Source organism: Melospiza melodia, chromosome 19, assembly GCF_035770615.1.
Source record: "Melospiza melodia melodia isolate bMelMel2 chromosome 19, bMelMel2.pri, whole genome shotgun sequence".
Lineage (NCBI taxonomy): Eukaryota > Metazoa > Chordata > Aves > Passeriformes > Passerellidae > Melospiza > Melospiza melodia.
The window spans coordinates 8,831,348-8,857,141 of NC_086212.1; the positions used below are offsets into that span (position 1 = coordinate 8,831,348).

Consider the following 25,794-nt stretch of genomic DNA (forward strand, 5'->3'; position numbering starts at 1 on the left):
AGGGTGGCCAAAGGAAGCCCTGGACAGAGGTTCTCCTTGCCCCAAGACGGTCCAGCTAATGAAGGAGCCAGCCAAGGCCTGGCCAGAGCAGGAAGCAGATCCTCAGCCCTGGCATAGGTGAGGAACAGAGCTTCAATCTGACCATGTGGCTCCCCAGGGCAGGGACCCAGCAGAGAACAGCACCTCCCTGATGTGGTTTATTCTGCAGATCAAGGGTTTCCCCATCACACCAGTACAGAGAGAGCACAGAAACACACTGGTGCCAGTGAGACATAGCACAGAGCCCTGGCACAGCAGGGTCAGGGTGCCAGGTGATGCCGCTGGTGCTCCCCTGCCCCCTCTTCCCAGCCAGGCTCCAGGCTGTCCAAGGTGGACAATGCCACGGTGCCCCTGTCAGTCCCTGCTGCCCTGTGAAGGACAGCACTGTGAGTGGGACCTGCCACACTCCTGGCAGCCTCCAGCCCAGCTCTGGGGCACAGCCACCCCTCACCTCCGGCTCTGCAGGAGCAGCTGTGATCCAAAACCTCACCACTCCAAGTGCAGGTACCCATCCCATCCTCCACTCCACGGACCTGATCCCACTTATCCCCTCTCCTGGCGGGGAATGGCTGGATCCAGAGCACCTTCTCATCCCTCAGCACCAGTGAAAACAGCTCCACGTGCTCAGCATCACTGCAGGCCAGTCTGAGCTCTGCACTGGCCACTGGCCACGCTGCTGGCAGAGAGCAGAGTCCCAGGCGGCGCGCGGGGTGGGACAGGAGCGCGGCTCTCAGAGCACAGACAGGTCATGGCAGGACTTGGAGCGGACTTTGAGGGCCACTTTGCTGCTGTTCCTGGTCACCAGCCTGTCGAGGAAGTGCCGGGCTCTGCTGGCGAGGCTCTCCTTGTGCTTCTGGCCGGGCGGGGGGTGCAGGTGGGACTTTTTGCCCCCTTGGCGCAGGCGGATCTGCCGCACCACGCCCTCGAAGAGCTCGTCCACGTTGTGCTGCAGAACCGCTGACGTCTCAATGAACTTGCAGTCAAAGACAGCAGCACAGGCCTGGCCCTCTGAAAGGGAAGGGCAGAGAGAGGGCATGGCCCTGCTGGCACCTCAGGTGCTGTGGGACGGGCACTGCCACACGCACGACAGCAGCTGCACGTCCAGGGACAAGGAGACAGATGAAGGGGAAGCAGCTGGGCACGGAGCCCCCTCAGGGGTCTCCACCAGAGCCTTCACCCTTACTCACCTTCCTCAGACACCTCCCGGCAGCGCACCAGGTCAGTTTTGTTGCCCACCAGGATGATGGGGATGTCCTCGGCCTGGCGCGCCCGGCGCAGGTGGATGCGCAGCTCCGAGGCGCTCTCGAAGCTGTCCCGGTCAGTGACAGAGTAAACGATGATGTAGGCGTTCCCTATCTGCAGGCAGTGGCTGCGGCGCTGGCTCTCCTCATCCTGTCACCACACGGGGAACGAGATGTCACCAATCCGTGGCCACGGCCACTTCCAGGGGACAGCAGAGCACCCCGGCACTGATGGGAACTGTCAGTGCATCCCATAGCCCCCACCCCGTGGTAAACAAGTGTGTTACCCTATTAATTAAATGCAGATTAAAAGCTCTTGATTTTGAGGGGAGTGTTTGGGAGTTTTCCTCTCTATCACCAACAAACTGGAGCTGTGGGCTTAGCCTGGTGGGAGGAGGTGAGGCTGAATCCCCTGGGAATGCCCTGGGAGAGTGTGGTGGGTGCTGTGCCCTGGCACTGCTGGGCAGTGTGGGAATAAGCCATGGTGGAAAAAAAGGGGGCTTGGTTGGGGTGTCACAGTGCTGGGGCACCTCTGGGCATTGCAGGTAAGTGCCAAACACAGCTCAGTCCATGTGGGTGCTGCACCCCTGTGCACAGCTTGGGCACTGACTCTGTCCTCACTGCCTGGCGGCACCTACAGGAATGCAGGGCCCTGGCAGGAAGGAAAGGAGGGAGGCAGTGACAGCAGCACTGGTATTTCTGCCCAGGAGATACCTCATGTTCTGGGCATGAGGAATGCCCTATGCCAGGCACTGTTCTGTCCATTAAAGTGTTCTGGCTGGCAATACTGACTCGTGGATTTACCCAGTTGGATCCTTCAGCCCCATTCCCAAACATTTCCATGCATTTTGAAGTTGGTTATCATATAGGAGCCCACACCAGTGAGAACATGGGGGGCAGCCTCCCATGCCTCAGGAGGGTGGGCACAGAGCTGTGCAGAGATGTGACCCCAGCCTGTCTTGCCCAGTGTGTACCCTGTGCTCCAAGGTGGTGAGCCCCAGAAATGAACAGGGGGGCACCAAGTTGCCCCTCAAAGCGCTCAGAGGCCCCAAGACAGCATTTGTGCCCATGCAATGTCCCCCGAGCACATCCCAGCTCTCCCCAACACCCAGCCCCGCCGTACCCGCTGCTCTGACTCCCAGGTGTCCAGCACCAGCAGCGTGGTCTCCTCGCCATCCACGGTCAGCCTGCGCTCGTACGCGACCCCTGCGGGACACCGGGAGGGAGAGCTCGGTCAGTGCCACCTTTCCCCGCCGGGTCCCGGGCTCCTCCGCCTCGCACATGGCTTTGTCCCACCACGGGATGCCCCGCAGGTGACCCTGCAGCAGATCCCCCCAGCAGACACCCACCTCCGTGCTGGTCCAGCGGGTCCCTCTCCTGGACGCCGGCGAAGAGGTTGACCAGGCTGGTCTTGCCCACGCCGGGGTCCCCCAGCAGCACCACCCGGTACCGGGGCTCCCTGAGGCGGGGGGAGCCCGCGGAGCCGGGGCAGCCGCTGCCGCGGGGGGCCCTGCCGCCCGGCTCGGAGGCGGTGTGGCCGAGCTGCGGGTGGAAGGGCGAAGCGGCCCCGGAGCCGCCCGGCCGCGGGAGCGGGGTGCTGGCCCTCCGCCGCAGCGGGCTCCTGCTCCCGGGCTGCGTGTTCAGGGTCATCACCGGCACCGAGGGCACGGGGCTGCAGGGCGGGCAGGGGAGGGGGTGTCGCCCCGAAGGGCACCCGCACCCGGCAGCCCCGAGCGCGCCGCTGCCGCTCCTGGAGCCGCTCCGAGCCGACGGCAACGCGGGCACAACTTTCCCGGGACACCCGCCCCGCCGTCCGCCCCGGGCTTTAAGCCCCGGGAGGTGGAGCCCCTCGCCGCTCCGATCCCTCCCCCGCCGGGCACATCCCCGCCCGCCCTGGCCTCGGTCCGGCCCAGCCGCCCTGGCCCGGTCCCCGAGGTCCCCTCGGGGCTTGCGGTGCCGGGGAACGGCGAATTCCCCCGGGAGCCGCGCCTCGGTCACGGGGAGAAGGGTTACATCGGGATGCTGCGGGATGCGCCTCCGCGGGCGGGGGCTGCACCACGCTCCGGGCCCGTGTGGAGCTGCATCAGCCCGGTTCCCGGCCCTGGTCTCACCACCCCAGGCTCAGTTCTGCCAAGAAAGGAGCGAGCCGAGCCTGGCTCGGTCCTGCTCTGCCCTGCCCAGGGGAAGATGTGCTTTTTCAGGACCTAGAAGCCCCGGCTGTGCAGCTCTGTCTCCAAGATGCAGTGGTGGAATACAAGGCTGGGGGTCTCCTGGCACAGGCAATAGCAGGAGCTGTTTTTCTTTGAACCTGTCTGTAGATCCCAGACACTGGCAGCACTGTCCCAGTGTGGGCACTGTTCTGACCCACACTGGATCACCAGTCCACCCACAGTGGGATATGCTGGCAGAGCCTCATGGCACCAGGGCTGGCCCCAGGACACCCCTCATGATCAGAGCACGGCGATGGGGAGGGCAGGAGTGACAGTAACACCTTTTTATTGTGCCATAAAACCACATCTGCAAATGCCCAAGGTGCTGAGCAAGACTAGGGGGAGGAAGAACGGCTGAAGGCAATGGAGTCAGCTTGGCACCTCATCCATGCCTGGCTGCTCCAGGCTCTGGGCTGGCATGAGATGAGTGTCCCTCCTTGGTGGGAGTGCTGAGGACCACCTCGGTGCCCAGCACTACATGAGAGAGAGGAGAGGTAGGAGAGGAAAGCACAGAGGGGAATAAGCCACTCTGCTTTGGCTGTTTGGGTACAGGAGGAGCAGAAACAGGAGCAGGGTGACTGCTCAGATGGACTGTGCTCAGAGCTGTCCCGTTCCCTGCGTGGCAGTCCTGTCATCAGGGGGCACAATGTGGCTGGAGGGAAGCCTGCCTTGTGTCAGCTGTGCCACCCTCTCTATGTCCCCAGGGTCCTGCACTGGCTGTCAGTGGGGTCAGCCCAAATGCTTGTTCTGGGATCCAGGACCATGCAAGCAGTTAGGGGAAGAGAGAAACCCTTTTAAACCAGGTGAGGGTAGTGCCCAGCTCCTGTTTAGGGTAAACAAGAGCCAAACCTGATCCCTAGTAAACCCAGCAGTATTTTCTCATGCCTCATGGTCTGCCACAGTCACTGACCCCTCTGCCAACCACCAAAATCGATTCCAGCCCAAGCCCTGCTCCACCACCCTCTGTATGGCAGGCTCAGCCTCGCCAGCCTTCCCGGAGCAGCAGAGCCAGACACAACTCCTGGGCCTCTGAGAGGGAGAAGGAATGACTTCAGCTGCTCTTATTGTCAATCCTGAAAGACAAACAGAAGCAGAGCAAGCCCGCTGGAGCAGCCAGGTACATCTGCTTTCTCGCACCCGGGACAAGTGCAGCAAGCTGGGCTTGCTCAGAGCTGCCTCATCCATCTCCGTCTCAGCTGAGGACAAACTGTGCATCCCGAGTGTCCCAGCATAGGGCTCAGACCTACCAGCAAAATCCACCCAGGGCCTCTGCAAACAGGAGGGTTTTTAAGGAGGGGAAGCTGAAAAGCAGATGGGAATGGATACAAGGGGGTCACAGCTCTTCTGGGCTCCAGCGACACGCAGGGACCCAGGGAGGGCCAGCAGGAGCACTGTGCTCCTCTGCATCCTCACGTTCCCAGGATGAGCAACTCGTGGCTGGATTTGCTCTTTCAGGATGCAAGTCCAGTGTCTGGAAGCAAAGGGTTAATTAGCAAAACGAAGGGCTGGTGATGTCGTGTGAAAAGTTGCCGGGAGGTCAGTGGGAAAGGGCTGAGGATGGTGGAGAGGGCTCTGGCACAGGCTCCCGCCTGTCAGGGCGGGTAAGCACCAAATGCCTGACTTGTGATGTTACAGAAACTTTCCACTTGGGCCTTCCTGCTATTTTTAACTCTTCTCCCATCCACCCTCAGTAACCCCAGCCCCACCAGCTGCCGAGGCTAATTAATTCCCCTTTTTTATCATTTTTTTTTAAAACAGAAAAAAATGAAGTTCCACTAATCTATCATGCAGCCACTCGCCTCCTCCCTCCTGACATGTTCCAGGCTTTTCTCCTCCTTCAGCTTGTGCCTCCATAGCTACAGCCATACCTGTCTTGCAGCTAAAACCCAGACCCTGGTGCAGGAGATGGAGCCCCCTTGACACCCACACCACTGCTGCTCTGCTGGGTGAGTGTCTGCCCAACAGGGTGAGATTTTAATGAAAAAGAAGCCCTGTGTGGACCTGGGATACACCAGGAAGGAATGATGCCATGAGCAGACCCCCCCGAGCACAGGTTGCCGTGTGTCACAGGGCTCTCTCCCTCCTGGCAGGCTGGTGGGAAGATCCTCCCCACAGAGCAAATGGGATTCATTCTCAGAAATGGAATTGTTTGACATTTATAAGATCAACACAGTGTCTTTAGCCGAGGATGGAAAGCAAAGGTAACATGACTGTATAGACTCATTTCACAGGGATGTGTGCAACCAGCTTCCCAGATTATTTTCCATTGTTTTTTCTATTTCCTGGAGTTCTGCCCTCACTGTGTCCAGCTGGTTCTGACAGCAGGTCTGCACCACTGCCTTCACCCTCTGCTCAGGGAGAAACACAGTCACTGCTGATTCCTCAGAGCTGGGAGATGTCCCCTTGCACCAACCCTGACCTTACCCTTAGGCGCTGCTGCTTGCACTGGCAGCACGGAGGAATCTGTCACCGTGCCTGGTGCCATTCCTCACAGGAGTGGCTCTGCGAAGCTGAGTGGTGTTCCAGCAGCCAGCTGGAGCCAGGGGCAGCATGGAGGAATGGATTTAGTAGGCTGTTGCAGGGGTGATACCGCTGCTGGTCTATGGAAACCCCTCCCGGCTCGCTCTTTTGTCCTTTTGGCAGATTCTGTGCCTCGCGGGACACCTCTACATCCCATTGATCCTCACCATCCAACCCTCTGCCCTCCGGGCCCCATCGCCCTCCAGGAACCCCTCTTCGCTGAGTGTCTGGGGATGCCCGTGATCCCCGTGATCCGAGCCCGTGCCCGCGGTGACAGCGGCCGGGCTCGGGGCCGGGCGGGGCCCGGGCTCCCGGCAACGGGCAGAAGGGACGCCCCCTGCCGGCTCCGCCCCGCCACCGCACCGGGCCGGGATCACCGGGCCGGGATCCACCATCCACCGGTGCTTCCATCTGCGTGTCCGGGATGGAAGCAGCTGTGGCAGCCCGAGCAGCCCGGCAGGACTGGCCCTGGGCTGCCTGAGGAGAGGCCGGGGCCGGGAGGGAGCAGAGGAACGGCTGTCGCGGGGAGCCCGGGTAGAGGCGGGCCCGGTGCACGGGACCAACGGGACCAACGGGGATGGACAGAGTTGCTCGACGGCAGGGGCGTTCCGTGGTAATGCGCACCCAGCCGGTTCTGCCGGCGCGATGGCAGCTAAGAACGGAGGTGTTTGGGAGCGGCCGAGCAGGTTGTCCCTGCCAGGGCCATGTGGGTGACCCGTGCCGGGCATGACCTCCGGCTATACCGAGCGGGAGCGGCTCGGGAGGCGCCGCCCGCAGGCAAAGCCGCGGTGGAGAACTGTGCGGTGTTCTCCGCGCAGTGCGGCTCCGGGACGGCGTGGGCAGCGCCCGGGGCTGCGGGCCGGGACGGCGGGAGGGAAGGCCCCGGTGTCCCGGCTGGCCGCAATGCCGGGGCGGCCGGCAGGGTCGGGACAGGCCACAGTTCCCGCTCAGAGTGAGAGACGGGGAGAGCCCGCGGTGCCCGGCGAGCGGCGGTGCCCGGTGAGCGGCAGTGCCCGGTGAGCCGCGGTGCCCGGAGAGCCCGCGGTGCCCGGTGAGCGGCGGTGCCCGGTGAGGGGCGGTGCCCGGTGAGCGGCAGTGCCCGGTGAGCCGCGGTGCCCGGTGAGCCGCGGTGCCCGGTGAGCGGCGGTGCCCGGTGGTGCCCGGTGAGCGGCGGTGCCCGGTGAGGGTCGGGCGCGGCCCTCGCCGTCCCCTGTCACCACAGCAACTGCCGGCGGCGGCGCAGCCAATGGCCGCGGCCCCCGGCGGGCCCGCGCGCGGCAGCGACAGCCAATGGGCGCGGCCCCCGGCGGGCAGCCCGCGGTCTCCGGAGCAACAGCCCCGCCGCCGCTGCCCCATTGGTGCCGCCCAGCGGAGGGGGCGGGGCGTGACCGGGAGGGGCGTGGCCCCACCCACGGCACCGGGGAGCCGCGTGTCCGCCTCGTGGGCTGCGCGTTCCCCGCCCGGCGCCCCCGGGGAGATAACGCGCTGCAATGAGTGGCGGGGACACGAAGGCGTCGGTGTTGCCACAACGCGTGGCGCCGAGCGCTGCCAGCCCTAGCGAGCGCCCGGGGACTGTTCCGGGCCGGGGCTCTGCCCGGATGACCGGGAGCAGTGGGTGTCCCGGGAGCCCGGTGGGCCGGCAGGGCAGGGTTCAAGCGCATATTCCGGGGTGATACGCGGTGCTCCGGCCGGTCACACCCGTGCACAGGCTTCCGGCGAACCGCGAGGGGCGGGGGTGCTCCCGAGGGTGTGGATGTCAGGGTCACCGGGGACATCGGGGTGCCTAAACCGGGGGAGCGGCGGGTTACTGGCAGGAGCTGGAGCATCCTCGGGTGCGTGCCTGAGGGCGCAGAGCGGTACCGGCGTACCGGGATGCTTGTCTGAAGGTACCGGGTGTCACCGTGGGTGACTGCTCGGGTCGGGGTACTGGGGACCGCCGGGTTGCCTTTGGGCGGTATCCGGGATCGGTGTGCCCGGTTACCGGGGGGTAGCGGGGCGTGCCGTGTCTAGCGGGGGGTACCGGGGAGTACCGGGGTACCGGGGCGTGCCGGGTAGCCGGGCGGTACCGGGGGTACCGGGGCGTGCCGCGCTGCCATTCTCTCCAGCAACCCCTCTCGGCGGGCGCCCATTGGCTGAGCGGGATCTGCCCCCCCGCCCTGCAGCCAATGGGCGGCGGGGGGCGGGGCCGCCCATTGACAGACCCGGCGCGGCGGTGTTTACCGGGGGCGGCGGGGGCGGGGCGCCCGTGTCTATAAGAGCGGCACCGGGGGGCGTGCGGCTCCTGGGCTGCCCGCACCGCCCCCGCGCACCCCCGACCCGCACTTGGACCTGCCGCAACCACCCTACACCATTCCCGACCGAAGCATCTGCCGACTTAACCGGGGAGGCATCACCGGGGCGGCGGGGAGAGGAGCGACCCCGGGGCGGAGCCCTCACGGCGTGCAGCATCCCCGAGCCGCTACAGAGCATCCCGGAACATCCTCGAGCCGGCGGCGAACATCCCCGGGTTGGTGTGGAGCATCCCCGAGACGGTACAGAGCATCCCGCAGCATCCTCAGACCGGTACCGAGCATCTTCGAGGTGCTACAGAGCATCCTCAGACCGGTACCGAGCATCCTCGAGGTGCTACAGAGCATTCCGGAGCATCCTCGGACCGGCGCAGAACATTCCGGGACAGAACCGCTGCAGAGCATCTCCGAGCCGGAGACCACCGGGCCATCCCGGGGTCCTTCCGGAGCATCTCCGCGGCCGCCGCCCCGGCGGAGCCGGCCCCGCCGTGCGCCCCCGGGCCCCGTCGCGGCCGCCTGCGCCCCGCCCCGCCGCCGCCCGCTCCGCACAATGGGGGCGGCGCGGCGCGGCGCGTAGCGGCGGGCGGGGAGGCGGCGGCGGCGGGCAGGGAGGCGACGGCGGGAGGGGAGGAGGAAGAGGCGGAGGCGGCGGCGGGATACCCGGCTCCGGGATGGTGCAGCGCGGCCCGCGGGGCCGGGGCGCGGAGGCTCGGCGGGAGCCCTGCGCCCCGCTGCCCGCCCGTGACACCGAGCCCGCCTGGTGCAAGACGCCGAGCGGGCACATCAAGCGGCCCATGAACGCCTTCATGGTGTGGTCCCAGCACGAGCGCCGCAAGATCATGGACCAGTGGCCCGACATGCACAACGCCGAGATCTCCAAGCGCCTGGGCCGGCGCTGGCAGCTCCTCCACGACTCCGAGAAGATCCCCTTTGTCAGGGAGGCCGAGCGCCTGCGCCTCAAGCACATGGCTGACTACCCCGACTACAAGTACCGGCCTCGGAAAAAGGGCAAGGTGGGCACCGGAGCAGCCCGCCCGCGGCTCCCAGTGAAGATCAAGCCCTCGGTGTTGGGCCGTGTCTCTGGCAGCCGCAGGCAGCCCGCCAAGCTGCCCGCCGGCCCCGACACCCCGCAGGAGCCCGCGGCAGAGGTGCCCGCTGAGGACAGCCCTGTGGTGCCTGGCACGGCTGCCTGGCACCCGGCACCCGACGGGGAGCAGAGCCCCCAGGAGCCCCCTGCACCCCTGAGCCCTACCACACCCTGCCCGGAGCCAGGGCGGTCCCCAGAGAGCGGGTCACCCTCTCCCATGTCGGCTGGGTCCCCTCCCTCTTCCTTCAGCTCTTCTGACGAGGAGCTGGAGGAGGAGCTGCTGGGGATCATGCCCGGGCGGGCGCCTGCCAGTGCCACCTGTGGTGCCCTGGACTGGTCCGTCTTCGACAAGGACCACGACCTCTACCCGCGGGGAGGCTCCTCGCACTTCGAGTTCCCGGACTATTGCACGCCCGAGGTGACGGAGATGATAGCAGGGGACTGGCTCATGTCCAGCATCTCAGACTTGGTCTTTACCTACTGAGTCCCACGCTCTGCAGGTAACACTCATTTTTATTTTCACCCACAATCAGGTCATATCAAAAAAAAACAACCCAGGAAAAACAAACAAACAAACCGAAACCAGCTGTTTACATGCAGGAATCAGGTATTTTGCCTTGAAGCTGCTGGAAGGCAGAGCCCCTGCTCCCCCCATCCCCTGGCACACACCCATTCTCCATCCGTCTGTCTGTCCGGCTCTCGCCTCGTGCCCGCAGGACGCATGGCCGCCCGCTGCGGTTACTTGCCCGTGAAATGCATCTCATCGGGTTTTCATTGTCACACCCGGCCGCTTTCCCCCACGGCCCCGGCGCTGACAGCCACGGCCGCTCCCGTCTGTGCCAGCACCGTGTGCCCTCCCGCTCTCCAGGAAGCAGGAGCATCCACGCCGCCCCAGCTCTCGGTGCCCGCCCCACCTTCCCCATCCCTCGGAGAATGGCTGATTCCGTTTGCTTTTTGACTGCATTGAACGCATGGCTTCAATTTTCTCCTCTTCCTCTTTGCAGCCCTTGGGGAGGGATGCCGAGCCATGCCAAACTGTCCCTTCCCAACTCCCTGTTTTGTGAGGGGTCCCTGGTTTGGGGGTGCAGTGTCCCACAGCAGTGACTCGTTCCCGGTGGCGTGTGCTCCGCGCCACTCGCTTTGGGAAGAGTGAAGTTGCGCACACGTGACGAGCACGTGGGCGCGGGAGGCTGTGTTGTTTCTCTCGCCAGGCAGTTGTGCAGGGAAAGCTGTGCCACCGAGGAGAACCCCTGTCCGAAGTCACCCCAAAATTGTGTGGGGACCAGCCCTTCACTAAGCAGCCAGCCCTCATTTTAACCTTGGAGCCCGTGCAGGACCTGCTGCTGTGGGCTGGCTGACCTTGAACGGCAGAGCCGGGTGTCACCGTGCCCAGCCGGGTGTCACTGTGCCCAGCCGTGGCACCTGGTGCTGCCGGGATGGCAGGGAGCAGCGTGGAGGGGCTGGGTGGCAGCGAAGGGCAGCTGTGGGAAATCTGCCTTAAGAAACCACCCAAAGCGGTCCAAGAGCAGCTGCAGCCGGTGCTGGTGGGCGTGTGGGTGATGCTCTGGCACAGAGCTCCTCCACACGGCACCGCGCTGGGCTCCGCTGCCAGCCACGCCAAGAGCAGGGAGATGCTGGCAGGGAAGATGCTGCTGCAGCGGCTCCTCCAGCTGGGATTTTCTTTGCTTTTCCTAATGGCTCCTTCCTGCGCCAGCCGCCTCCTCCCACTGCCGGGAGCACGTGGCTGCAGTGCTGGCTCGGCAGCTGCCGCAGGCTGTGCTTGGGGGGCAGGGGCTGCGCTCTGGTACAGCTGTGCTGGGTGGGGACCCCACACATCCCCGGGGACGCGGTCATGGTTTGGGCTGGCAGCGTCTGCAAGAGCTGGACTGGGCTCGGCAGCAATCGCTGCTTGAAGCAGCCCCTGCAGTCCCCCACGACCTCGATTCCCCAGGGACTCTGGATTTGTGGGGGCCCCTCGGATCCTTCCCTGCCAGTGGGGTGCTGGCAGCAGCAGAGCACCCGCTGCTTGGGGCTCTGCCTCCCTGTTTTGGGGCTGCCGGTTCCCCCAGTCACAGGCCACCCCGTGCCTGCCCCTTGCTGGCAGGCTGGACCGAGCCGTGACCAGGGGAAGGACATCCCTCCCTCCCTTGTCCTGGCATCCCCCGAGGGTGCCTCGGAGTAGGTGCCTGGCCCTGCTGCTGGAGCTGCTGCTGGCCCTGGCTCAGCCGTGGGGATGGGCCCTGCAGCGCAGGGAGAGGTGTGTCCCTGGGCCCTTTGCAGGGATGTTTGATGCCCCCAGCCCAGTCCCTGGGGACCCCTCGAGGCCCCCCGCGATGGTCAGCCATCAGCAGTGTAGATGTGTCGGTGTGTAGCGGTAGCTGTGCGTGTGTGTTGGCATTAGCCACGGTGTTTCGGTAGCCCCGTGCGGGTGCCAGCCTGCGGAGCCAGGCGGGCATCACGCATCAGACACGTGTTCCCTGGATAGAGCGCGTCCTCTTCTCTGCGTCCCCTCCCTCCCCGGCCGTCCCCCACCGGATCCAGTCCCGCCCCCAAAGGTGGAAAAGCCAAAAAAGCGCCGGGACAGCCGTGATTCTGGCAGCCTGCTCCCGCCTCACCGCCGCCTCGGGGGGACTTTGCCTTCCCACCCCCTGGGCAGCCCCGCTCCAGGAGCATCTGAAGCCGCCTCCCATGTGTGAGCCGGGTTTGGGGTTCCCGTGGGGTCCGGCGGCCCCAGAGCTCTCTAACACACACGGATCTCACCCAGCACCTCGGTGCCTTCTTGGGGTGCACAGCCACCCCGTGCTGTGGCCAGGGCTTCTCAGGGAGGGCGCTGAGGCTGACAGTCACCTGCCCTCCATCCCTGTCCATGGGGAAGCCAAAGCCCCCAGGTACCAGCAAGGCCTGAGGCCACACTGAGGGTCTCGCATCACACGTGTGCTTTGCTGACCCTGCAGCTCAGGGCTCAGCTTCCGTTCCTAGGGGGGACACGGGTCCCAGTGGTCCCCTACGTGCTGTGCATCACCCTGGAGCCAGGGTGATCCCTCCACAGACTGTCAGGCGAAATATTTCCTCAGGAGCAGGTTCTGGGTCGCTGCCAGAACCGGAGCCAGTGCCGGGGTCTCCTGCCCTGGCCGCAAGCACAACATCATCCGCTTTGTCCCCGTCCTCACCCCTGTCCCCCTCCTCGAGTCTCGCCGGGTGTGTTTGTCAGGGAGAACCGTCGTGGACAGTGGTGGATTTTCTGTGCCGTGTGGTTGTAGTGCTTAGAGACCCCCCCAGCGTGCGGCCCCTCCCGCTGCGCCCCCGCTGCCCGGTGCTGGCTGGCGTGCGTGTGCGAGCGTGTGTGCGTGCGGCATCCCGTCATCACTCCAGACAAAGCGAATAATAATAATAATAATAATAATAATGATAGTAATAATAAATAATAAAAATAAACCAAACCTCTCTCAGGAAGCAGCTGCCCTGGCGGCGGCCGAGTGGGCCGGGGGTACCCGGAGCTGGCGGGGCCCCGGCGCAGCCTGCGGACGGGCGCCAGCGCTCGGGGTCACCTTTGTAGTGTTGTGTTAGTGAAGGGTCCCTGTGTCTGTTATCTTGGAGAAACAGGATTTTAGCCGAGGGGCAGCGACGACCCCATCAGGGTCTGTCTTGGGGGTGTGTGACATGGCTGGCCCTTGCTCTGCAGAACCTCGGCTAACAATGATCCTGACCGTTGTGATTATGGAATAAAGTGTGTTGGTCTGCTCTCCACGGCTCTGGCTCCTTCTGTGCTGCCTCACTCCTCGCAGGGGAATTTGGGCTATGTGAGGTATCCAGGGAGATGTGGGATTCCCAATGGCCAGCATCCAGCTTCCAGGCATATCAGTTCCCACCCTGAGCCCGGTTCCTACGGGCTCTCCTGCAGCCGGGAGGTTCACTCTCATCAGTCAGTGTGGGCTGGGCGTCCCCGGGAGCAGTGTGAGCATGTGCACGTATGTGCACGTATGTGCCGTGCACATGCAGCCCCTCGCCCCACCCGAGTGTGTGTGGGCAATCCCGGCGCCGCCCCCGGTTCCGTTCAGCCGGGGGAGGGGAGCGAGGGCAATCGGGGAGGGGGAACTGGAGAGGGAGGGAACCGGGGGTGCTAATCCAGACCCACAGGAGGGCCCGGGGGGGGCCGGGGTCACGCGCCACTTGCATCACACGCAGACCCCCGCCCCCAGTCTCACCGCAGCTGTTGCCACGGCAACAAGAGGAGCCCAGAGCATCCCCGGGTACCGCCAGCCCCTCCCGCTGCCCTGGCGCTGCTGGGGACCGGGCTGTCCCCGAGGGAGGGAGAAGTGCAGGGGCTGCCCATGCCACGGTGACCCCCCAAGGCTGCAGGCTGCCCCCAGCACCACCCGGGACCTGGGTGGTACCACGGGGGCAGCAATGTTCCAGTGTGGTGTCACTGCAGCCCCCGGTAATGGGATTCCTCTCTGTGCAGGGGCACGGCTGGGAGCAGGGAGGACCATGGGACAGCCACAGTCAGAGCTCACTGGCCATCACCACTGCCCCCATCACTCTGGTAAGGTCAGGGCCAAATGGAGCTCTTGTCTAATGTCCAACACGGCCCACACAGGCACATGCACCCATTGCCACTGGCCTGCTTCTGAGTCACACGAGGCAGTGGCTTCTTGGCTACCCCAAAGGTGCCACATACCTCCTGCCACCACTCTTCCAAAGGGCGTTCCTCCCAAAGGGATTCAAGCACTGTTGAGAAAATGGTTCCTGGAGAAGCCACAGGCAATTAAAATCAGCCAGCAGGGCTGCCAGCCTTGAGCCATCCAGACAAAACCACTTCCAGCCTGGCCAAGACGGCTGCACCACCCCAGCTCAGCAGAGCGTGCCCTGGGAGTCGGGCACCGTGCCCGGGATCTCCTCCTGAGCCGGGCACCCAGCCTGGGGTACAGGGCAGCCTGGCAGGTCAGGCTATTTCCAGCCCCACGCTGCTGATGGGGGGGACACCCCGGAGAGCCAGAGCACACACAAGGCCTGGCACTGGCCCAGAGGGAGGCAGATGGATGGAGAGCAGTGACCGGGGCACGCACACACCCTTTGGCTCTGCTCCTGCTCCTCTTCCCACGGGGCTGCTGGGTGTGAGGCCACACTGAGCTGGCCTGGCCACTGCAGGGAAGGTGCCAGTTCTGGGCCCCAGGGTGCCACAAGAGCAGATCTGGCAGCCCTGGTCTGTGGAGGGCAGGAAGTGTGTTTAGTAACTGTTTATTTTACAGTTTTAGGGCTTGTAGAAATCTGCATTTACAGGGGGTGTATAAGTCTTTGTACAGAGTAACTGAAGCACCCTGGTCTCCTCCCAGGCCTTTCTCCCCCCACTGGGGACAACACAAGAACTAAAGTGCATCATGGCCAGGGAATGCAGGGGCTCCTCTGGGGGGCTCCAGCCATCCCATCCTTCAGTGTAGTGTACAGAGCAGTCCTGGGCCCTCCAGCAGCATTCCCAGGTCACCACATTCTCCTGCACCAATGGTTTCTAAAGTGCTAAGTGGCCCAGCCCCCAGTCCTGTTCTGCTGCTCTGGGGATGCCAAGGGGCCAGGAATGGGCTCTGCCTTCAGCCACACTGGGAGGAGCCCCTGAGCAGCCCCAGGTCTCTCCAAGGCCACTGGCACCACTGAGGAGAGGAGGGAACAGGTCTTGCTGCCTGCCTGGACGAGGCAGTTTCACCCACTGCACATTTCACCTGCAGAGGCAAAGGGAACTCCTGCTCAGAGCTTCCTGGGAACACAAGTCAGGAATGAAAACTGCCCACCTGCCCTCTGGCCAGAAAGGCACATCCCTTCCATGAGCAAGGGCCTGGGGGCAAACCAGAACACACCCAGGGCGGTTATGGACCAAGATGGGTGGGAGTGGGGGGTGCTGAGCTTTGCAGGGCATGAGTTTTCTTCTCTATCCCAAAATCCCTTCCACCAACACCTCCTTTTCAGGTGTGCAGCCCCTGGGCATGGCACAGATGGCTTTGGGCACAACAGAGCAATGATGGGGCAGCGGGAGGGAGCTGTGAGGGACAGGTAAGGACACTTGAGGGAGATTTAGCAGCTTGGGGGAGAGGTAGAGGCATAGAGTGTCTATTGGCTCTGTCTCAGTGGGACACTCAGGTGTCTAGAAGGATTTGCTGCTTAGCTTGGAGGGCAGGGAGCGCTGGGACTGCCAATGGAACTGGTGGGGAGATGGGAGCTATGCAGGGGTCAGGGTGCCCTTTTTGGGAAACCCCTCATGTTATTTCCAGAGGTCATGCTGAAGCCTGATCAGCGCGTGGGGGAGGTTTTTGTCACATTTCCTAGTGCAACAACTTCTATCCTGTGTAAAGTGTTTCACAAGGTGGAGAAAGCCTTTCTCCCCATGGGCACGGGTAATGTCCACTTCCAGAGCTATTAAAGAAGTCTGCAAAGGGTGTTTACAGTGCCACTAAGGCTTGTGGTAGCATAACCTGGCACATGACAGTGCACACCTTTGGCAGGGTGACCACACTCGTGCTCACTTCACTGACCCCAGATATGGTCACAGCACTGCCAGCACAGCAGTGGCAGTGCCTGAGAGCTGGGGGGAACTAAGGTCTGCTCCTGGCCCCTACAAACAGATCAGGCTGCAAAAATGTGGGAGCAAAAAGAGCCAGGGAGTGTTACACACTGAAGAGAAGCTGAGAGCATTGTGCTGGCCAGGGTGTGGGAAAGGTTTGGCTCTGCTCAGAGGGTGCTCAGAGGACAGGGAAGAGCTGGAGCACCGGCAAAGCTGAAGGCAGATCGTGGGGCACACTGGAGCAATGAAGAGCCAAAGGGCTGCCCTGTTCCTCAGGAGTGCAGTGCCCTCTATCCTCACACACGCAAGCACCCAGAACAAACCCTGTTGGACACTCCTCCAGGCAAAGATCTGCTCTCACTCCCACTAGTTTTCCCCAGTGGAGTACACAGGATCATTTGGGCACAGCCCACACACAGCTCTCCCTCTGTACAGTCACCTGAGCACAGCCTGAACAGCCAAACTTGTCCATACCTCTGGTTCCTCAGGAGACAGCAGGAGTGCCTGTCTGCTCACCCTTGCACAGGGAAAGGGGAACAAGGTGAGCACGGTGTGGGGAACCGTCCTGCTGGGCTGGTTCCCTCAGCCTCTGTCACAAAGGCCAAAAGCGTTACTGGATGCAGTAAGAATAAAAAATAATCTTCAGACAGGTCGTTTCTGGGCACGTCCTTCATCACACATCAGCCCTTCCTGTTGGGGGTGGATGCAGTGACAGCAGAGGCCCTTCCTCCGGCTTCAGGGGAAAATCTGCAGCTGAAACTTGGGTGCCCACTCCAGTGCACTCTTCACCATGGCCAGGGCAGCTGCTCCCAGGGCCACCGTCAGCCCCATCACTGCCAGCTTGACAAAGCGGTTGGTCCGGGGCTTTGTCAAGAAGGATTTTGTCCTCTCCTCGCCCCGGAGCCGCTCCTCCCCTCGGAGCCGCTCTCTGAAGCGTTGCCTCAACACAGTGTCTGGTCTCTGCTGCACTGATGCCAACTCAAAGTCCTTAAAAGTGGAAGCCGCAGTTCTGCAAGAGAAGGAACAGGTCAAGGAGTGTCCCTTGCTCACCCCGGGAGCAACCTCTGCCAAGGAAGATCCCCACAGGGAGGCCAGGCCTGACAAGGGGATGCAGGGAGCACACGGCTGCCCAGCACTCACCGTTCCGCCTGAGCTGCCTGAGCTGCCTCCTTGGCCAGCTCGGATGGTGGGAACTGGACAAAAAGGTCCCCGGCTTTGCTGATCAGAGACTCGTAGGGAAGGTCCTGTGGGATCTGGGACAGGAGGTGGTGCACAGAGGCCATGTCACACTCACAGTCCAGGACTTCCTGCTCCCGGTGCAGCACGATCTGCAGAGGAGTGAGAGGAGGACAGACAAGGAAGTGGGGACAACTCCTTGGCAGATGCTGGCACTTGTTTCAGAGCCAGAAGAAAAAAAAACCACTTTACTTCCAGCTGAAAGACCTTCTTCAGGAGGACACACTGCAGTGAAGCATTCAGTGGGAAGACAAATGCCAAACCCCTTCTGAGACTCTGAGGCCATGGAAGCCTCTTTCAGGGCACTTAGGTCTGTCTGCTGAGCAGAGCCTGCTATTGGCAGGTTGGAGATGGGGGCAGAAGCTCAACAGGGTTTGACTTCATGACTTGCCCTCTGCTATAGCAGAACGGGCAGGATGGAGGCATGAGAGGAAACAAAACCACTGTGTCCTGCTGCCTCCACAGCACTGAACTGGTAAAGCCTGCACATTTGGACACCCTCAGGCTGCCCTGAGTTCCCCTTGATCCCACCTGCCCTTCACCATCACCAAGGACATCAGTGCACCAGCACTGGGTTTGCCAGCCTCCCTCTGCAGCCCCAAACTCCTACCACCTCAGAACAGCTCATTTAATCCCTGACCATTCCATCAATACCTACCACAGCTGCAAAATAAATGGGCATCAGTGGGTGGCAGGCCAGGAAGAAGTCATATAATCGCACAACGTGCCTGAAGTCAGACAAAACGTGGCCAAACCAGGTGATCAGCCAGCTGAGAGCAAAGATGGTTCCCACCTCCGCACTACACACAGAAAGAGCCATTAGGTCAGCCTGGAAACAGAGATGAAATGCTCCCAAGCCAGCCCTGTGCTGCACAGCCATGCCTGGGGAAATAGAGCTGGCTGTCAGTGGAGCACTGAATCCCCCCAGAGCAGGAACTGCACCTCTGACAGAAAAAATTGTTTATCCCCTGTGCCACCCATGTGGCAAAGTGCTGCCACTATTTGTGTCACATCCAGTGGGGCCACAGCAGAAGCCAAATGCTGCTTTCAGGAGACCCTGAATTTGTCATGTATCATGGCACTGTCTGGCTTGCTGGCCTGAGGGCAACCAAAGTCCTGCAGCACAGACTGATGTGTGGGTTCCTTCCTACCCTGAGGGCTTACTAATTCTGGGAGTTTGCAATCAGGGTTGGTACCCAAGGACATTCTGGCTGTGAAAAAAACCACACACCTGCCCGAAAAAGGGCTCTGAACTGACTCTTCCCATTCACCTTCCTGTTTCTGGTTTGATCTTCCCACACCTGTGTGTCCCTAATGCAAAACCTGGGAATTATCCCCAGAACTAGCAAGGTCCCACCAGCCACACAAGTGGTCACATGAAGCAGTTGTAGCATTTGTACAACACTGTCCCCAAATCCCCAGCCCTCCCAACACAGACTGCAGACAAATGGGCTGAAGATGGCACCATGTAACACCCCTCCAGACAGGCATCACAGGGTTGAGCCTGCTCAGAAATGAGTGCCACATGCCTTTGGGGTGCCACCATCAGCTGTGGGACAGCTGTTAACTCCCTGAGGAAGCCACTGTGGTGCTGGGGATGTGTGGGTGAAAATGGCCCTGTGAACAGTAACCAGGAGAGCCAGGAGGCTCAAAGGGAACATTTGCATACCTCTGCATGAAGTCGTGCACCTCAGGGTTCACCTGGTCTATGATGGGCATCAGGTAATTTAAAATGTGCTTGGTATTATCCATTGTTGAGTCCATAAAATCCCTGAGGAAAGATTTAAAAGAAGCTTTGTCAACATCAGCGAGCTCCCCCTCTAGGGAGACAGCAGAGGTGAAGCACATGCAATAAACAGCCTTGCTGGCAGGGTGGCCCCAGCCCCCAGGAATTCTGTCCCTTTGGAGCAGCCTCCTGCCAGCTTGTCTGGGACACACAGGGCTGACCTGCACACAGAACCCAGGCCCAGACCATCACACTGCTGTCAGCTGACACTTCTTATTTTGCTGCAGTGCACACAAGAACTGTAAAGCCTTTCCAGTACCCAAAATCTGCCTCCTGCCTGGGAGAGGAGAGATAATCCCTTCAAACCACACAAGCTGGAAGCTTGCTCTTATTTCAGTGCACAAACAGGAAAGACTCTTCGTGTGGGGTACAGGACACTGGTAGTACAGACCATGCTGCCCACGGCTATGCAAGGACAAGAGAGAGGCAGGAGCTGAGCCAGCCCAGAGGACTGGAGAGGCCCTGACAGCCACACAACCATGGATAATGCATGTGAGTTGGCTTTTCCAACTCCAAGAGATGCTACAAATTAACTGACAGCCTTCAATTATCCCTTCCCCAGGGCACATCTCCCTGCAAAGCCACGTGCTGTTGTGTGGTCAGGCTGCTCTCAGTCACCCTCTGGGTACAGGCATGACAGGCAGCTGCTTTAACCCAAGGCTCTGCCTTCCCAGCTCCCCTTCCTCTACCTGCACAGGTGTCCCCACAGCCTGAGGACACAGAGCTCCTCTCCTCCCACTGAGTACCTGAGATGATGTGTTGAGAGCTTCTCCACCAGTGCTGTGGCCAGCCTGTCCCCCACCACCAGCAGGAAGGTGACCACGATGTCATGGTAGCCCTGGTAGTAGTGCAGCTGGGGGTTGCGCTGCAGGACGTGCAGGATGATATCGATGAGCTCCTCCTGCAATCCTTCCCTCTGGTCATCTGGCATCCCTGTGGGAGGAACAGCAGAGGTGGCACAGCTGTGGCACCTACCAGTGCCTGCTGTGCTGTGCAAGGAGAGCACCTGTGCATTTACTAACCTGCCTGATCCCAAGGGATGTGCTGCATAAGGGGAGGGTGGTAAAACTGGCAGAAAAAACTATCCAAAGCCCTAATTGTCCCCCAAAACTCTGCAGGGCCAGGGGAATCTGGCCAGTTGCTGAGAGGTTTAATATTTAGATCTGCAGAATCCTTATCTGCAAGGAAGCCACTGTGGAGGACAGGAGCAGGGTTTACAGATGTTTGCACAGTGCTGCTGTGAAGAGAGAATTGTCCTACACATCCAGCACAGATGAGGATGTTTTAGTAATTTTTAATTTCCCAGGAGTTCTGGAAAAAAATTCAACAGGACCCATTTTCACAGAAACTATGCCAACTGCATCAGACTGCGAGGCCTCCACCAGCACAACTTTCTATCAGTCCCCTGCTAACAGCACGTGTTTAGGGACAGGATGTCACAGGGAACGTTGTTCCTGCCTTGCACAGCTGCAGCCAGTTTCTGGCAGCCCTTGTCAACAGATAAAACAACCAAAGGCCAAGCAGAGAGTCCCAGCAGAGATCCTGCAATGACAAACTTCTCCTTTTCCTCTGCTTCTCTAATGTGGCTAAAAATAGGCAGGAGGCTGCCATTCAAGGGCAAAAAAATCCGTAGGAGCAGAGCCTCCAGGAATCAGGCCTGCACACAGCATCCATGCCTGCAAGAATCAGAGTGAATCAAGTGTTTATACAAAATAAAAGTGGCAGAAGGGGGAGGCAGATTCTGGCCAGAAATAACGACTGCTCTGCACAGAGAGCTGCTGGATTTAGCATTTTATAAATAACACAAGGCACCAGCCTCCCATTAGAACTAAACAACTGCAAAACCATTTTGCTTCTAAATGTTTTAAGTTCTGTTAAATTTGGTGCAAGAACCTGATTTTGAGACTTTTATACCAGAGGTTGTTCTAAGCACAGACAAACCCACCTTCCCTGCTCCTGAGCAAGACCATGGACTAAAATAAACTGAAACAAATGGTATGTTTCTCAAGCTTTCCATCTGTCCTAATCTCAACAGGTCATGGTGCACCAGATCCATGCAGGATCCATCCTCTCTCTGCTGCAACTGCCTGCCAATAGCAGCCTCCTGGCAGAGGGGCACAGTGGGGCAGGGGAAGTGGAACGTTGGAAAAGCCACATCAAAAACCATCTGTGCAGAGACAGCTGAAGGAAACTGATGGCTGCAGAAGGGCTTCACTGCAAGAAGCAGCTGCTGGGAGCTCACATGGAAAATGTTTTCTAGAGGTCAGGCCCTTGGAGTAATAATGGAGTGTCACCTTGTGCAGTGTCCCAGGGAGGTGTGGGCCAGGAGAGCCCCATGGCAGAGAGGGAAGAGCAGAACCCCCCTCACCTGGCGGGAAGCGGCGCAGGGATCGCCGCACATCCAGTAGCACCTGCTGGTAATCCTTGTTGTCCTCTCGCAGCTCCTTCCTGGCTGAGGAAAAGAGGAACAGGATTAACATGAAGCACTGCAATGGTCCTGGGGAAAGAGTGAGGTGAGGGAGCTGGGAAGATCCCTGCTCAGTGTGGACATGAAGCTGCACACACCCCCTACTCCATTGCATATCCCCTTTTTCATGTCACACCTCAGCCCTGTTCCTGCACTTTCATTGCCACACACTGACACTAACAGCAAATGAGACAATTATTTCTTTAGACAACACATGCTAAAATGCTTAAACTGACAGCAGCACTCCCAGTACTCCTAGAAACATCTCTGCTCCACAGTTTTGCTGTGCAATTCAAAGTGTACTCAGCAGCAGCACTGGAGGAGTGCTGTGGAGATCATAAAGAATCCTTTATAAAATAGAAACAATTCAGAGGAAAATCTCACCCAGGGTTAGCTAAGGCAGTTAAAATAGAAAAGTTCAGTGGGCCAGCAAATTCCTTCTATGTGATCATGCAAAGTTAAACCTTGTCTTCCAGCAGCTCTGGTAAACTCACATCACCCTAATGCCACCCAGCTCTGGACTGAGGTGGGGGGATGCACATTTCCAAACAACCACACAATCAAGAACAACAAAATCTGTCCTGGGTGACTCTAAAAGCTACAGGACCTAGAGCTCCTGCATTGCTAAGGTTTAACAACCATGTGGGGACTTCACCAGGAAGGTTGTTGTCCCTGTGCCTGTTCTGACCAAAACACCACATGTGCTTCACACAACAAACTGCTGCCTAGGACAGACACATCGGGAGAATTTTGGCCACACCAGGGCTCAGCACAGCCACCTCTTCATGGGAGCAAAACAAATCAAGTCTGATCCTTTCTGCTGCACGTGAACTTACTAATGCCCAGGGCCACACCGACTGCATCCACAATGAACTGATTCCATGACTATCACTAAAGAAAATAACAAATGTTGTGTTTAGAAGTCATGTATTGTTTACATACAACCCAGTATTGGTGCTGCAGTGAGTCCCCTTTGTACACGAGTTTAGTGGGAAATACAACACACACAGGGAAAAGACAGGTCAGAAAGCACGTCCCTCCTCCAGGGACAAAGTTCACTGAGCTGTTCCTCCCAAGCAGGTGAGCCCAGGCTGTTCCATACCTGGAAGAGGGGGCAGGTCATCTGTGTTAACACTGAGCAGCTTTGGCCACACTTTGCGCCGGATCTCGTCGGTGAGCAGCCCGCCCTCGCTGATCGCCATGCGCCTCAGCTTTGCCACGTTGATGGGGTCGCTGTTCAGAGCCTGGTAAATCTCTGCCACTTTTCTTTTCTTCTTAGCATCAAAGTCTGCAAAAGGTCACAGAGACATGAGCTGACAGGCAGGGGCAGCACACAGTGGGGGCTAGCAATAGGCACTCACAGTGATATCACACAAACACACACGGGAGATGACACAGGACAGTCACCGCACTGCCAGGACAGGGATGACTCTGGTGGGGACCCCTCCAGCTGAGTGTCCCCATTTCTGCAGGCTCAGCATTGGGAGCACCTCAAAGGGCACTGTCACTACTTCCCTATCCTGGGGGTCCCACTGTGGGGGGCACATGCTGCTCCTCCTGACACTGGAGCCACCACCAGTGCCCAGACAGAGCCCTTGGCTCCTGTCCTTCCCAACGGCTCACGGCTCCACACAGGATCAAGACAGCCCTGCAAACCCATCCTGAAACTCTTTGCTCTCTGATGCAACTGCCAGCTCAGATGTCAAGTGTTTCCTAAGATCAGCACTTAGGAAAGTGTTCAGAAAAAGTGTTCCCAAAACTGTGTTCCTACCGACTCCCAGGTGCAGCCGTCCTAGGAAGAAGCCTGAGTATTTCCACTGACAGCAACAGACACAAGAAAGGACATAATTATACCAGAGTTAAAGAATCATAAGCACATTGACTTGTCCTACAACAAACACATACCTGCCAGCCATCAGTACACACTCAGCTCAGCCAGTCGGAAATAATTCCCACTGTTTTGAGGAGGACAGGAACTCAGGGCAGGGAGGGAAGGGGTAACACAAAAAGCACACAGTGCTCGGGTTAGACACACTTACAGGACACCAGAGAGCTTCCCAGGGAGCGGAGAAGGGACACTACTTCACACCACATGGTGGAATTTGTCACCGCTGCCTCATGTGAGGAAAGAGAGAAGCAGCCGAGAGCCACTCGATATCCCACACTGGAGGAGTTCCCAGTAAGGAGGCTTTGCTGAGCAGCTGTGGGACCGGAGTGCAGGATGAGGCCACAAACACTGCCTTTCCCTAAAGGCTTTTCCCATAGATGCAACAACTCTTGGGATCCAAACAGGATTCGTTCTACAAGGGACGCGTCCAAATAGGATTTGGGGTGGGAGGAATTCAAAGGATTCCGATGGAGAAACAGCTGTTTCCCAAGGCCCTGCCCTCCCGGCAGATAGGGGAGCTCGTTCCTCTGCCCACGTGGCACCTCAGCCACTGCCCCGGCCCTGATCCTGCGAGCTCCTGGCTGGAAGTGCTGCTCTCAGCGAGGTCTGAAGGCAGCCGGCAGGTCGGCAGGCTGTTCACACGCATGGACGCTAAGTAGGTCGAGCAGTGGATGCTGTTCCTCCTCAAAGACACTTTTAAAACACTTCTTGGATCAAAACACGCTGTAACAGCCTAGGAAAGAGCTCCACCTCCCTCCGAATTCCAAGATCCTGGTAACATTAAATCTCCTATCGCTCACACAGTGACTACAGTTTCTTTTATTTCCTTTCCGGCCCCTTGTGCAAGCAGAGTTATTTGCACAACAGAAGGCAGCTCTGCTCAGCCGGTTCCCTGTGCCCAGCCAGTTCCCTACCCCCAGCTGTTCCTGATCCCCTGCCACACGCACACACTGGGCTGTCACATACCGATGCCTGGGGAAGGAGGAGACAAAGCCTACGGGAGGAAGAACTGTTCAACACAAAGAACTTAAGGACTAGTGGCAAGGAAGAAGCAAATCTTGCGGGCTCCTCCTCTCAAACTTACTAATAAAGACCGCAATATTTACACTTTTCAAACACACAGGGGACAATAGCTGCGAGTATTACCAAAACCAGTGCATTGTAAAAAATGTTTTATGCAACCACAAGACTTAACTCGCAGGTTCACCCTAGGAAGAAGAGACACAAACGCAAGGTGAGGGCGGTATAAAACCCACACGAGTCCGTGGGGGGTTCTGCAGGCACCGGGCACCGACACACGGTCTCGCCAGCTCTGGCCAGCCCGGCGCTGCCGCAGAGCCCCCGGTCACTGCCGGGGACCGCCCTGGGGTATCAACCGGGCCCGGCTGGTTCCTGTCCGCCCGAGCCCGCGGCGGCCGCACAGCCGCAGGGTGGGCCGGGCCTTTCGCTCGGTGCCGGGACCCCCGGGACCCTCAGCGCCCCCGGCCGCTCCCGCGGGGCGCCTTCGAGCGCAGCGCCGGCCCCGCCCCGCCGCCAGGGGGCGCCGCCGCGCCCGCAGGGGGCGCTCCAGCCCCCGCCCCCTCAGCGGAACCACCGCCCCCCGCCCGCCGGGCCCGGCCCAGCCCGTACCGTGGCCGCCGACGCCGTTGCGCGGCGGGCTCTGCCGGCCCATGTTCCCGGGCGCTGCGGCGCATTCCGGGCCGGACACCGGACCGGACCGGGCCGGGGCTCCGCGCTCCCCGCGCCGTCCGGTCCCGTCCCGCCCCCGCCCGCTCCCCCCGCCCCCCGCCCGCCGGCGCGCGGGCGGGACGTCACGGCGCCGCAGTGCGCAGGCGCGGCGCCGCTAGGCGAGTCACACGGGCGGAGGCAGCCGCGCATGCGCGAAAGGGGGCGCGCGGCCCAGCTGTGCCCGCCCCGAGCGCGCTTCAGGGGCTGCTTAAAACCCACAAAAACCAACCACGAACCCTCCCCGATGGCCGCCGGACGGGCCATTCCCAGGGTGCCGGGGGCGGGTAACGCACCCACAATGGTGCTGCACACAGGGGCTGCTGCCACCACGCAAAAAACCCCGAAAACCCTCCGAACTCCCTCGTCAGTGCTTGCAGGGCACTGCTGTGAGGGCTTATCCAGGCCACAAAGCTCCTTCCATGCACAGGGTCCGTGCAGGGGCTGGCAGGCACTGGGGCCATCCACCACTCCCAGCTTCCTTTTCCATTCTTATCCTTATGCAAACCTCCCTCGCTTGGAATAACGAAAGAACTGGGTGAAATGTCCTGCATAGCTCAGAACCAGTGCAAACAAGCTGTATTTTGTCATACTGGGTGCTTTTACGGTACAGCACATTGAGGTAACAGTCAACACAGTCCAACTTTCACATCACTTTAGGATATAAAAGATTAAGTACAATGGATTTCCACTGGATGAAGGCATGGAGGAGAAAGCTATCCTGGTGTATGTGAAAAACCTCATCTCCCTGCTGGCA

The 25,794-nt window shown here is 60.3% G+C and overlaps 3 protein-coding genes across 3 annotated transcripts; 1 reads left to right on the forward strand and 2 right to left on the reverse strand.

The window, feature by feature from the left end:
- Positions 1 to 184: 184 nt before the first annotated feature.
- On the reverse strand, positions 185 to 2,945 carry REM1 (RRAD and GEM like GTPase 1). The gene is made up of 4 exons (XM_063172390.1): positions 2,630 to 2,945; positions 2,404 to 2,486; positions 1,227 to 1,431; positions 185 to 1,047 (listed from the first exon to the last, which is right to left on the reverse strand). The coding sequence occupies exons 1-4, from the start codon at positions 2,928 to 2,930 to the stop codon at positions 770 to 772; spliced, it is 867 nt and encodes a 288-aa protein (XP_063028460.1). The 5' UTR covers positions 2,931 to 2,945; the 3' UTR covers positions 185 to 769.
- A 6,024-nt stretch (positions 2,946 to 8,969) lies between these two features.
- SOX12 (SRY-box transcription factor 12) lies at positions 8,970 to 13,128 on the forward strand. The gene is made up of 2 exons (XM_063172388.1): positions 8,970 to 9,885; positions 9,986 to 13,128. Exon 1 carries the CDS (start codon positions 8,970 to 8,972, stop codon positions 9,867 to 9,869), a length of 900 nt encoding a protein of 299 aa, XP_063028458.1. The 3' UTR covers positions 9,870 to 9,885; positions 9,986 to 13,128.
- A 1,479-nt stretch (positions 13,129 to 14,607) lies between these two features.
- TBC1D20 (TBC1 domain family member 20) lies at positions 14,608 to 25,047 on the reverse strand. Its single transcript, XM_063172385.1, has 8 exons — positions 24,942 to 25,047; positions 22,527 to 22,712; positions 21,326 to 21,409; positions 19,704 to 19,890; positions 18,841 to 18,942; positions 17,830 to 17,971; positions 17,076 to 17,263; positions 14,608 to 16,944 (listed from the first exon to the last, which is right to left on the reverse strand). Exons 1-8 carry the CDS (start codon positions 24,982 to 24,984, stop codon positions 16,671 to 16,673), a joined length of 1,206 nt encoding a protein of 401 aa, XP_063028455.1. The 5' UTR covers positions 24,985 to 25,047; the 3' UTR covers positions 14,608 to 16,670.
- Positions 25,048 to 25,794: the final 747 nt, after the last annotated feature.

Excerpts from the sequence above, each read along its gene's own strand:
- TBC1D20 (XM_063172385.1), bottom strand. The coding sequence starts at position 24,984 with ATGGGCCGGCAGAGCCCGCCGCGCAACGGCGTCGGCGGCCACG. Across the intron at positions 17,972-18,840 it reads GTGCACGACTTCATGCAGAG|TGCGGAGGTGGGAACCATCT; the intron begins GTATGCAAATGT and ends TTCTGTGTGTAG. Across the intron at positions 16,945-17,075 it reads CAGGCAGCTCAGGCGGAACG|AACTGCGGCTTCCACTTTTA; the intron begins GTGAGTGCTGGG and ends CTTCTCTTGCAG.
- SOX12 (XM_063172388.1), top strand. The coding sequence starts at position 8,970 with ATGGTGCAGCGCGGCCCGCGGGGCCGGGGCGCGGAGGCTCGGCGGGAG.
- REM1 (XM_063172390.1), bottom strand. The coding sequence starts at position 2,930 with ATGACCCTGAACACGCAGCCCGGGAGCAGGAGCCCGCTGCGGCGGAGG. Across the intron at positions 2,487-2,629 it reads CCCGCTGGACCAGCACGGAG|GGGTCGCGTACGAGCGCAGG; the intron begins GTGGGTGTCTGC and ends GGTGTCCCGCAG. Across the intron at positions 1,048-1,226 it reads CCGGGAGGTGTCTGAGGAAG|AGGGCCAGGCCTGTGCTGCT; the intron begins GTGAGTAAGGGT and ends CTTCCCTTTCAG.